The following is a 13600-nucleotide window of genomic DNA, read 5'->3' on the forward strand; positions in this document are numbered from 1 at the left end:
ACAAGCTTGCTGTAACACCAAGTGTTGTTTGAAAATTTTATAAAAAATTTCAGCTAGGAAACTCATAGGAACTCAAGAATACAGAAAAATCTATGTGATGTGTGACATGGGTTATTTAAAACGAGAAGCGCTAAAAAAATATCAAAAAAAAACTATCAATTATCATGAATTTGATAGAGCAAAAAATGGAGTTGCCATAGCCTTATCATGCCTTCTTCTTCTTGGACTCGCGCATGACGTATTCAATATAGATGCTCAAAAAGAAGATTACTGCCGCTGCATCATATAAATAAATGAGAATTGCGTATTCTTGAAGTAGAGAATACTTATGCACGAAATGATCGTTGTCAACGAGAGGCAGAATGATGACCCAGAAGGTATAATATGTGAAATGGACAAACTAGTCAATGTTAAAATCATCCCAACTCGGTCAACTAACTCCATCAAAAACTCCTCTGCTTATGCCGTCTAAAAAGTTCGGATCTTGGTGTTGAAGATTTCTGCTTTCAGAGCATAAAGATCGTCATTTTCTGTAAGCACATCCTATAGTTTAGCAACTCATATAAAACATATTAGTTAGTTGGTATTTATAATCTCAATAATATGAGTTCATATAGTTCAATTATGTAGCTGCTATATAGTTGTGTTGCTGCTATATTAATTATTTTTATATCTCATGATTACAAATTTCAAACAAAATACCTCAATTTTCCTTTAAGCAAGATATTGATCAACATAAAACAGCTAAGTTAGCAACATTTGTTTAATAGCTAAGGTGCAACAACTATTTTCATCAACATGAAGCCACACATTATCCCAAAAATATGAGCTTAGTTCCATCCATATACTAACTAACTAACACAACAACATTTCACCTCAAAATATAGCAACAAATGGTAAAAAATATAACAAGAGTTTGGCTAAAAATTATAGTTCTATCCATATGTGGCAGCACACTATATATCTCAAAATATAGTCACAAATTTAGTCTAAAAAATATAGCCACAAATTTAATTTACAGTGTAGAAGTGATTTGCCTCAAAAGTGCAACAATGCTAGCATCAAAATGCAGCAACAATTAGCCTCAAAGTCCAACAACATTTCTTATAAAAGTGCAACTGCCAAGTATAACAAATCAAGTAAAACTGCACAAACTGTCGATCTCGACCAAAATTCAGAAAGCTAAACATAATATTTCAACAAACTAGACTTCACGATTCAACACGAAATACTATAGATATCGATCAAAATTTTAGAAAACTTAACATAATATTCAGCATACTAAACTGCCAATGTAGCACAAAATAACATGAAATCATCAAATATCGTTTGGATGTCACAATATAATCCCAAAAACTTATACAACCTAAGTTCTGATGCGACATTCCCAACCTTGGAAAAGCTATTTCACCAAAGTACTGTTTAAACAGTAGTTACATCATCAAATCAAATTATCCACAAACATAACAAAAGTTAACTAAACTGATATTGTCCGTTTTTTGGCTTCAACTTTGCAATTCTTTCTTGACTTTGAACTTCCAGTTGATGGGTCGTAATTGCATCTTTATCATTCCAAGTTAAGTTTTTTTGGTTGTATTGGAATATTTTTTGGATCACTTATACCATTGTGGTCACCTTTGAAACTTATTATCCTTCTCCCTGTTGGTATATATTGTTGTTGTCTTTTTGAAGCCTCGTAAGAGTCTCTGAAATAACTGTAGGATGTAGACAAGGATCTTCATCATGTTCACAGTCAGAGAACATGTTACTTTGACTGTTTTGTATTTTTTGAGCGGCTGTTAGGTTGATGCTCTATTTAGTTTGAGAAGGTTCCCCCTCATCAACTAAACCTCTTTTACGTTGTTTTTTCTTTTCCTTTCCCGTAGCAAGCCTTTTTTTAATTTTTTGGTTGTCACAAGCAAAAAGTTAGAGAATATAAATACTCCATAAAACTGTTAATTAAACTATTTAATAAAATACCTTGTCACAGCTTCTAACGTTATGATTTGGATCTCTACAATCGCTACATGTCATTACTCTACCTTTTCTTGACACATCCCACTCTCCTTGCCTCTTAAGTGCTTCATCTTTCTGTCTAACTTTCTTAGTTCTAGACCTGCCAACAAGTTTGACGAACTCTGGTGGCTCCATCACTTGAAAAGGGTCAATTTTTCAAAAATTTTCTCCCCTCAAAGGTTGCAACTTATGTTTGTATGTTAGTAGAAATGACTCCTTGCTGTGATATCAATGCATTTCAGTTAATGATTGATTCTTTCATGCAACAAGGCTTTAGTTGTATGAGGACATGGAATTCCTTCAAGATCCCATGCCTACAAGTGTACTTTTTAACCCTTAAATTGACTATGTGTCTGTCATCTCCCTCAATAACCTCATATTCATTATCTCCATTACAGTCAACCCTACAAATTTGAGCTATCTTCAGATATTCATTGTATAACTTCAAGCCTTTAGGACTAAATTCACTAGTCCATTTCATCACAAAATCTTCTTGTTCCCCCAACCGATTCATTACTTTAATTCTTGTATCTTCCGACATCCCAATAATGGGCTTCTTGCTTATGGTATCCAAGAAATAAATGACAGTTATGTTGTTTTCAACTGCAGGATTCTTACAAACGGTATCTAAATAGGCTTTGCACCAACTTTTGGAAGGATACTCTAGCAAATCCTCTCTGGCAGGTAAATCCATTTGTTTCAACTGACTTAGATGATCTTGAAAGTCTTCTTCATAAGTGCACCATGCACTCCACCAAAGTTGCTTTTCCAACACACCTTTATCATATCTTTTGCATCAATTTGCCTCAATGTGTCTCACACAATATCTCTACTATGTGCTTGAGGGAACACCATCTTTATTGCATCCAGTAATCCCTGCATGTTAAAGGTAAATAATTGACTGTTGAAAATGCAAAAATATAAAAGAAGAAAATGAATAGAAATGAAGTTAGATAATATACCTTTTGTATGTCTGACATAAAGGTTATGCCTTCTCCATTGAGTTTGTGAATGTTGAAGTAGCTCCAAAAACCAATTTCAATATCTTTTGGTCTCCTTATCCACAAAATTCAAAGCTAAAGGATAAAAGTGTTTCATATTGTCTTAACCATCAACAACTAGTAACTGTCCTTTGGCTTTACCTCTAAGAAATGTGCCATCTAATCCTATATTATTGTAAGTGGGAAGCTCCAAAGTAGAAAAGTTGAATTACAATTTTACCCTTATGCTAAATCCAAATGCTATTAAAATAAGCAATTAACTAAATAGTAAATAGTAGAATTTCTATAATATTTTTATTTAATTGGTATACATGTGAGTAAATTAAATAGAAAAAAAAATTAAAAATAAGATTTATCCCTTTAAATAGATACATGTATGTGTTTCATCTTCCAAAATAATTTATATTTTTAATTAATATTTGTCTTTAATTTGTTATAATACTTGACCTTTCAACTTTGTAAGTGAATCTTCATATTCCAAAGCTATATTTTTTCCTGTAAATACAAATCTTTCTATGAAAATTTTTCAATAGTATTTTCATAGAAAGATTTATATGTGATACAATTTTTGTGTGTCGAAGACTAAAGAAGCTTTAATCAAGTGAAGAAAATTTCAAGGCAAATAGGATTTGTGTCAAGATTACAAGGCATAATGTGACTATAGTGATGAATAACACTTCAATTACTAGAATATCGGAGTTTGATGTATTTGTTTTTGTAATTTGCCGATATTAGAACTATGATAAGACCCCTCCATTTATGTAGTTGAATGTCACTTTTATTAACTTGTCTTCCAAAATTTTAAGTTTTTTTTTATGGTCCAAGGTTGAATGTTTATTACTATAGTTTTTTTTTTTTTCAATTTGCATTATCAATAAAAAATAGGGAAAGGAATGTCTTCAATTTGCATTTTCGTTGGTAGCCTTATGCTAAACTTGCTCCTATATATGATATTTTTTTCTTTGTATTTGCAATTTCATTTTAAGAATGTATTTGATTGAATGATGTATATTTGTATGAATTTTTTCATACTTAGTCATAATGATTTTCCATTACAGATTTAACATATTTGAATTCTTTTACATATTTTATTCTTAGATTACAGTTTTGTTTACATATTATATTTAAATTTTATAAATTGTTTAATAAATTAAATATTAATATTAAATATTAAATAGTAAATAGTAAATCATCATGTTAGTATATGTAACTTACCATTAACGTGTAAATGTATGTAACTCTCACTAATTATATTCATTATGTTCATTACTCTCATTTCTCATCGATAATCTCAAATGGATTAGTATTTATTTATGACAACACTTTGTATTCCTCAATGCTATCCAATAATAAATAGTGACATTTCATACAATAATATATAAACTTAAACCAATTGAAAAAAAAACATGAGAAAATCTCTATGTTCACTTTTCTCGTCTCTTTTTATTTATTTAGTTTAACATTTATGTTTCTTGCTTGTTGTTATTGTACAACATACTACTGTTATTATTATTGATAATTTACTATGGCTTGTTGCTTTGTATACATTAACCTATCATGTTGTATTTTAATATCTTCATTTGAATATTGAATTTGTGTGATAGTTATTTTTACTTTATGCACTTTTAGTCAATTTTATAGTTAAAGATATATTCTTTTTACTAGGAAGATATATGTAGTTTTTATTGAAACAATGATGAATTTTATGACACAAAATTTATATGAAGTATTTTGGATAAACGTGCAACGCCCTTTCCTAAATCTAGTCCTATAAATGGTCTCAACCCTTCCTTAAAACCCATATTCATTGCCATGAAGTAAATATGCATTCTAAGAAATTTTTATTTTCCTTGAGCATGTGCTTCCGTAGAAAAATTAATCACAACATCAATTCCTGAATTAGATTCCTTCAGTTCAATGACATAAGCCTCAAGTTTGTTATAACCATCAGCAAAACCACCTTCTAAAGTTTCCAAAACCATTCTTTTAGTTCTTTTGTACTTTCCTTGGCTAGCTTTTAACTGAAAAGGATTGTGCAAACCAATCCTCATTTCCTTGATCTTAAATTTTGGATTTTCTTGTAACTTTTTTAAAAAAAATTATAGAGCTATGATATAGTAATCAACCACAAGATTATCAAATGTTGGCCAACATGTATGATTATCATTTAGAGTCTTAATCCTCACCCCAAGATACTATGAGCATCCCCAGAAATATGACATACAAATGGGAATGCCTCTTCACAACGTGTAAACCTCAATCTAGATCTGTCACTTTTAACTACAGTTAACTTTATGTTCTTGCCTAATGCATAAAGTTTGATGCATTGTCTTACTTCCGGTATATCCTTAAAAGGAAATACCCTTATACAACTCTAAATAATCATGCAAGTCCTCAGATATTTCTCCTTTTTTCAGTAGCAAAAGCCTCTAATTCTTCAGAATCATTCACAAATTCACTTTCAGTCTCACTACAATCAGTATCAATTTCAATAACTAATGAGAAAAGTGATTCACCATATTGAACAATATTAGGCACAGATACAAATAGTTCACACTCATCTACAACAAACATATTTATTATAAAGAACTCATTGGACACAAAAGATAGTAGTTTCCTAATTACAATATCTCCTTTTATTTCATAATATCTTCCACAAGAACCCTTTACAGTTAACTGCTGCACACCTACAAATTCAAATTGAGTAGTGTACTCATTGATGATACCAGTAAAAGAAAGAAGGTCTGAATCATACCTTCTCCATAAGTTGTACAACTTCTTATACCAGACAATAGACTCTCTAATTCATTCACCTCCATAGTTGAAATATATGTCAACATTAACCATTTTAGTGCCTGAAAATATTTGGTAAAAAAAATTAGCAACATAATTTTCAAAAGAAGAGAACAGTTGTGAAGTTAGGGAAACTGATAGGAATTAATAATGGTAAAACTTCTATCCCATAATTAACTTGTTTGCATTTACTCAATTATAAACTCACTTTCTCTTGAATAAACTGTTACTCTTAATACATTCAAACTTTTGCAACTTAACAATAGACATTATTTCTATCCACTCTAAAAAAAACCATAGTTATTTCATAAATACTTGTATTAAGTTAACATATTTAGCCTCAATTTAGATACAAAAGTAGTAAGCATTTTATTTTGATTCAAACATCTAACATGAACAATAGTTTCTGGTATAATATTGATATAGCATCTAGAAAGGTCAAATTTTTATGCAAAATTAAACCACAAAAGTTCATGGCTATTTATAAAGCATTTCAACAGAGCAAATTTCGGTGTAAATACTTAATATTTAATCATCCCCACAACAGATTAAAGAAGCTGACTAAGCAAAAAAATGATACTTAATAATTATAGAATTAAAAATTTAAAAGGGACCCCATTTCGTGATTGTAAAAGAATAGAAAACGTGAATGTTTTATGAATATTGAAGAATAAAAAAATACAAAAGAGACCCACATTTTATGTTTGTAGAAGAATATATTATATGAAAGTGATTAACTGTTGAAGAACAAAGAAGATAAAAATTTAACATATTTTCATACACAAATAAAAATAATTTCTAAATTATTCGGGATCACAAATCAAGAGTACTCGTGCAAATAAATTCGACACAAAATCAAGACACTAGCCAACATAATATATATAAACAGATTATGTCGAATTTGAATCAATACCCAAAAACCTAGGCAATATATAAGGCTTGAAGCAAGAAAAGAAATCATATCCAAAACCTTAGTCTATGAAATTTAAAGCAAGAAAAAAAATCATACCCAAAATCCTATTGTGAAACTCCAAACAAGAAAAGAAATTATACAAAAAAAAAACCTAGATTATCAAGTTAAATTCATACTCAAAATCTTAAACTATAAAGATTGAAGAAGAAAAGAAATCATACCAGTTACAAAGTTTGAAGAAGAAAAGAAACCATACCTTTGAGCCAAAATCTTTGCGATGAAGAGGCTCCAAGTTGCAGACTTGCTGGAGAGCAAGACTCAGTCGTCTTAGGTTTTTTTCTTTGAAAGACAAATTGGGTGGGATAATTTTACATAATAGGTCGGGTCAAGTTATTGGAGCGAAGCGAGTTTTATCCGAATTGCTTTATTTTAAATTGAATAACTCACTTAATCTCAGTTGTCCACATGTCATCTTTTAGTCATAAGGATATATTTAGCCCGAATGTATAATGGGAGGGGTATATTTAGCCCAAAAGTATAACTAGGGGTACATTTAAACTATTTAATATAGTATAGGGGTATATTTGGCCCTTTGCCGTTTTTTAAATGGCTGATTTTTTGTGTTTTGGTGCGACTCTCCGCACTTGCGGGGCTTGTGGCCGGGTTCACAGAGGGGAGAGGGTGAGAAGCCCGCGCTCGCGGAGTCTCAAGTTCACAGGAGGTCAATGCATTGACCTCCGCATTCGCGGAGGTCTAGCTCATTAAAATTCACATTCACGAGTGGGGTTCGCATTCGTGGAGGACCCCTGGCAGTGTTCATACCCAAATTTTAGGGTTTCTTCCACATTTTCATTTTTGGAGATTGGAGAACTCCGTAGAATTGATTTCAAGTGGGTTTTTCAAGATAAAATTATTGGGTGATGTTTCTTAACTCTAAGTCTTCTATTACCCACTATTATTATTATTTAATTTATGAGTTGAAATCAAGATTTTGGGTTGATAGATTGAGGGTTCTTCATGCACTTGAGTTTTGAACTAAAAGTGATTTTGTGAACTAATTTTAAGTCCTTTTTCTAAATTATTTTCCCTAATGAGTTCCTAAATGTGTTGAGTAATGTTTTTAAGTGTTAAATTTCGGTTTCAAACCTTATTTTCAGAATTGTGTATTTATTGATTGACCGACTTTTCAAGAGAAATTGATGGGGGTATTGTTGTTTCTAGAAATTTATTGTGAATACTTGTTTATGTATAGATTGTTTGGCATTAAAAGTGATCCAGAATGGAAATACTCGACCATTGGAGTGATTATTGACTTATTTAAGGCAAATGACTTCCAAAACCTTGTATTCTAGTTGAACTCGTATGCTTCCTTCGTTGATTGTCTGTTGGGAGTAATGGGGATGAGGTGACAGATTTAAATTGTCCAATTGTTATATCTATATCTAAATGAATAAAAAGGGGTTGTATTAGAAAAGGCTATGTGATGAACATGATAATGTGAATTGCCTTATTGTGACCCTTGATGATTGATTGATGAAATGCTTGAAAGCATGATAATGGACTTGAATTGTATGATTTGTTGTTTCTTCCATGGGTGTTATTATGCCAAGATCTTTGATAACGGGTGTTATTATGTTAAGGTCTTTGTCGACTTGTGTTATTATGTTGAGGTTTTGCCAATGAGGTTTATTATGTCGAGGTCTTTTCCGGCGAGTGTCATGCCAAAATCTTTATCGATGAGTATTATTTATGTCGACGTATTCACCTGTGATTGTTATTATGCCGAGGTCTTTGTTAGAGAGTGTTATTATGCCAAGGTCTTTGTCGGCAAATGTTATTATGTCGAGGTCTTTGCCAGTGAGTGTTACTATGTCAAGGTCTTTGCCGGTGAGTGTTATTATGTTAAGGTTTTTGTGGGTCAGTTTTGTTATGTCGAGGTCTTTGCATGCGAGTGCTATAAATTCGATGAAAAATGGTTCTGGCTAGTGATATTGTATAGATGGGAAATGGTTCTCACTAATGATATTGTGCCGATTGAAAATGGTTCCGCCAAGAGATTGATTATTGTGACTGATACACTTGATGTTTATACGTGATTTACTTGTGGATTGTAATTGATGTACTTGTTATGTGTGACTGAGCTACTTATTTGATTTGTTTAATTATTGAATTCTGAAGATTGAACTGTGAATATTGGCATGTGAGTCGTGTATTGTAAAATTGCTAGGTTTGGCTGATTTATGTGCATGCTGTAGTTTGAGGAGGTTCAGTTGAAGTGTAAGGGGTATTTGTTTTCTAACTAGTTGCTTTGTTTAGTCGTTGCCTTTTGGATACCATGTTGTTGGTACTCACCTCTTGCTTCTACACTTGTGTAGATTTCGAGCCCAAACCCGTGTGATTTTCTCCTTCTTCTTATCCTAATAGTCGAGCCTCGTGAAAGATTTGAGAGGTTGTTGCTTGTCATCCTGACAGCCCCTCTTTTCCTTTTTCTTTAAGATTTGTTCTACTTAAGAAACAATTACTAGGACTTGTATTTATCTTTGAATTATGTATTTTCATTAGCGGCTTGTACACATGATTATCAAATTTTGGGGTTTTTAATAGAAGAATAAGTTTTTCACTTTATCTTGTTCTTGTTTTTACTATCTTCCACATTTTCTTTCTTTTCATTAGGTTGAACCTGACTTTTCTTGGACGGAATAGAAAAGTACCATCGCGTGCATTTTGGGTCGTGACTAAATGGTATAGAAGCCCTAGGTTCGTAGGTCTCACATGTGTACAAGGAAAGTCTAAATATAGTCTTGAGGATCGGTACAAATATGTTTGTACTTATCTTAAAGAGGCTACAAAGATTGTTAGGAATTTCATGTTATTCATCTTTTATATTATGCGTGGATACCTTTGCTAGTGTTGAGTAGCTGCGTGTTGTTTTCGTGGATGCCAAGGACTAGAATTTTTATTTCCAGTGGTAGAGGGGAGGAAGTCCTTGAGGCTCTTTTTGAGACCTCAGCTAGGAGTAGAGATACGGACAAAGATAAAGGTCGTACTCATGGAGTAGCACTGATTAAAGGTCATGCTCGTGGAACAGCACCAGCCAGAGATAGGGCTAGAGAGGCTTCTCCTAAGCCATAGGTTGAAGTTGTTGAGGTCCATGTTCCTCCTTAGTTTGGGGCTCCTTTGTTTCATGAAACTTTGTTGAGGATGCTTGGTGTGTTAGAGAAACTTTCTCGGGGGGTGCATATCCCATGTTCACAGCAAACTTCAAGTATCTATGTTCATGTGGGCCATCTAACTGTGGTTCCTTCACCGATCATTGGTGCACAAATTTCCTCTCAGGTTATCTTAACAACGGCTAATCAATAGTGCTATAAGAGATTTCAGAAGATGAAACCACCCAGTTTCAGGGTGGTAAGAGCAAGGATGCTCATGAGTTCTTGACTTTGTTCCATGAGATGCTTGAGGTTGTAGGAGGTTGTAGTATGGTAAATTCTCGTAGTGTTCGGTTTGTTGCCCTTTAGCTTCATGATCGTGCCAGAGAGTAGTGGAGGACTTTTGTGAGGTATAGACCAGTTGAATATACTTCGGCATAGGGGGATGTGTTCTCTAGAGCTTTCCATAACCGCTTTATTTCTTAGGTATAAGAGAGGAGAATCGTATGAGGTTTGAGAGCTTTGTTCAGGGCATTTTGTTTATGACTGTGTATGAGTCCTGTTTCTGTGAGCTTTTAGGCATGCTACGACTATTATTTTAGATGAGGTAAACATAATTTGCCAATTTGTGAGAGGGTTGATTTTCTCGTCAGATCTTATGTGTTAAGGGTAACTAAAGAGGGGGCTTCCTTTAGGTACCTTATAAAAGCCACCAAGGAGGCAAAATTGATGGTTTAATAAAATTTTAGGGAGCCCGAGAAGCCTGTTCTATAGGTGTCTCATCTTTAAGGTAGAAGTTCACATAAGGGCAGTGGTTCCTTCTAGTTTTAAGGGTCGATTCATGATTTTATGCCAAGAACTGAGAGTGGGAAGCTAGTTATGGTTCTGGCCGATGTAACTATTGTAGCTCGTTTCGTTCACATCAATAACTATCTCTGTCGAGATCTTACTTAACTTGTGGGGATCCAGGTCATATGATGCAATAATGTCCACTATAGACTTATTCAAGATCTCAATGTTCTTTTTTCAAAAGCTCTAGTTAGGGATTTAGTGACTCCGGCCAGGGGTCGGGCAGGGTTTAGTCCGGTAGAGGTGGCAGGACTACTAGTAGAGGTAGCAAGACTGCTGATAAAGGTACTCCAGCTTCGCGGGGTAGAGGTAGAGGTTTTACTTAAATCGCAGACGATCGAGATGGCTAGTGTTATGCTTTTATAGGAAGGACTAAGGCCGAGGTTCTTGATTTTGTGATCACATGTATCATCCTACTTTGTCACTGACATGCGTCTATATTGTTTGATCTGGTTCTACTTTACCATATGTGTCTATTTATTTTGCTGCTGGTTTGATATGTTGTCTGATTGGATACATGGGCCTATATCTTTTCTACACTAGTAAGTAAATCCTTAGTGTTGGATCGAGTGTATCGATCCTATTTTGTTTCCTTGGTCAGGTATGATACTTGGTACACCTAATCATTTTGGGTATAGTAGACTTCCATATAATCTTGGGTATGCATTTACTTTATCCATATTATGTTATCCTTGATTGTTATGCTGATGTCGAGTGTTCAGAGAGTTGAGTGGACGGGTGCTAGTTGTTTATTGCCCTTGCAAAGTTTTCTCATTCATTAGAGCTTAGATATTGGTTGATAGAGGGTGTTTGTCCTACTTGACTTTCATTCGAGATACTACTGTTGAGCCTCCTCCCATGTATTTGTGTCTGTGGTTGGAGAGTTTATAGATGTGTTCCCTACTGATCTTCCTAGTGTTCCTCTGGATAGGTTCTTGACTTGGAGCCGGGCACCAATCTGATCTCTATTCCTCCTTATCATATGGCTCCAACAGAGGAAGGAATTGAAAGATTAGTTGTAGATTTGTTGAGTTAGAGGTTTATTCACCCTAGTGTTTCTCCATGGGTGCTCTTGTGTTATTTGCGAGTAAAAAGGATTGAAGAACAAGTATCTTCTTTCTCGTATTGATTATTTTTTTGATTTGATTTGAGATTCAGTTATCATAGTTGAAGATTAGGGCATCAAAAGTCCATAAGACAGCGTTTAGGACCCGATATAGTTACTATGAGTTTCTTGTGATTTCTTTCCATTTGACTAACACCCCAGCAATATTCACGGAGTTAATTAACAAGGTGTTTGACCTTATCTAGATTCCTTTGTGATAGTGTTCATTGATGACATCTTGGTGTACTCCAAGACTGAGAAGGATCATGATCAACATTTGAGGATTATACTCCAGAGATTGAGGTAAGAGAAGCTGTATGCCCTTAAAGTGTGAGTTTTGGATTAATTCCATGGCATTGTTGGGACATGTGGTGTTCAAAGAGGGTATTTGGGTAGATTCAACCAAGATTGAGGTAGTGAAGGGTTGGACCAGACTTGTATCGATTATACAGATCTGGAGTTTTGTGGGATTTATGGGATATTATTGACAATTTGCTTAAAGTTTCCTACCATTACATCTCTTTTGACTAGATTAACTTGGCAGAGTATGAGTTTCCAGTGGTCTGATGAGTGTGTGAAGAGCTTTCAAAATCTCAAGGTCTTGTTGATGTTAGCTTTTATTTTGACCTTACCCGATGAGGCTGTAGATTTCATCGTGTATTGTGATGCTTGTCGAGTCAAACTAGGTGGTGTTATATGCAAAAAGGCAAGGTAATTTCCTATGACTTTTACAATTGAAGATCCATGAGAGGAATTACCCTACCCATGATTTGGAGTTGGCAGTTGTAATGTTTTTGCTTAAGCTATGGAAACATTATTTGTACAGTGTCATTGTGAAATCTTCATGGATTATAAGAGTCTTCAGTACATTTTTATTCAGAGGGATCTGAACTTGAGGCAACGCAAATGGATTGAGCTACTAAAGAACTATGACATCACCATTTTGTATCATTTAGGGAAGGCCAATGTGGTGGCTGATGCTTTGAGTAGGAAGACTTCTAGCACGGGGAGTCTTGCTGTTATTAGTGTGGAGGATAGACCATTGGCTAGATATGTTTAAAAGTTAGCCAATAGAATTATCTGGCAACGAGTTTCTGAGGAAATAGGTAGTTTGATTGCTTTTATCGAGACTCATTCTTCCTTAGTTGAGTAGATTCGTGAGTGGTAGTTTGATGACGAGAAGTTGTATCTCTTTCGAGACAAAATGATGAGAGGGGAAGCCAAGGAGGTTGTACTTGATTCCGATGGTGTCTTGCATATTAAACGCAACATTTGTGTGTCCAAGGTAGCGGAGTTGATTAGACTGATTCTTAAGGAGTCCCATTGTTCGTGTTATTCCATTCATTTGAGTGAAACAAAGATGTATCATGACTTGATCCATCACTATTGGTGGTGTGGTATGACGAAGGATATTTTTGATATTGTTTTGAGGTGTTTGACTTGTAAACAGGTCAAATATGAGCACGAACACCCTGGAGCCATATCATAGAGGATGCATATTCCTACTTGGAAGTGGGAGCGGATCGCTATGGACTTTGTTTTGGGACTACCTACCACTATAGGTAGTTATAACTCCATTTAGGTTGTGGTCAACAAGTTGACCAAGTTCTCCCATTTGATCCCGGTTTGGGTGAAGTATACGATAGAGAAGTTAGTCGAGCTTTATATCAATCAGATTGCAGTATACAATAGAGAAGTTAGTCGAGCTTTATATCAATCAGATTGCGCGGTTGTGTCACGCTTTGAGCCTATACCGTGGACGTGACTAGCACTT

General features: G+C 34.2%; 1 protein-coding gene and 1 pseudogene across 1 annotated transcript; one reads left to right on the plus strand and one right to left on the minus strand.

Annotated features, from left to right (window-relative positions):
- Positions 1-65: 65 nt before the first annotated feature.
- Positions 66-7114, minus strand: LOC107023495 (annotated as a pseudogene).
- A 5259-nt stretch (positions 7115-12373) lies between these two features.
- Positions 12374-12886, plus strand: LOC107022344. The gene is made up of 2 exons (XM_015222982.1): positions 12374-12532; positions 12653-12886. The coding sequence occupies exons 1-2, from the start codon at positions 12374-12376 to the stop codon at positions 12884-12886; spliced, it is 393 nt and encodes a 130-aa protein (XP_015078468.1).
- Positions 12887-13600: the final 714 nt, after the last annotated feature.

Source organism: Solanum pennellii, chromosome 6 (assembly GCF_001406875.1).
Source record: "Solanum pennellii chromosome 6, SPENNV200".
In the NCBI taxonomy this organism is placed as follows: Eukaryota; Viridiplantae; Streptophyta; class Magnoliopsida; order Solanales; family Solanaceae; genus Solanum; species Solanum pennellii.

Bases quoted from the DNA above. Each gene is read 5' to 3' on its own strand.
- LOC107022344 (XM_015222982.1), top strand. From the start codon at position 12,374: ATGAGTTTCCAGTGGTCTGATGAGTGTGTGAAGAGCTTTCAAAATCTC. The intron at 12,533-12,652 runs GCAAGGTAATTT...TTATTTGTACAG, and splicing joins GTGGTGTTATATGCAAAAAG to TGTCATTGTGAAATCTTCAT.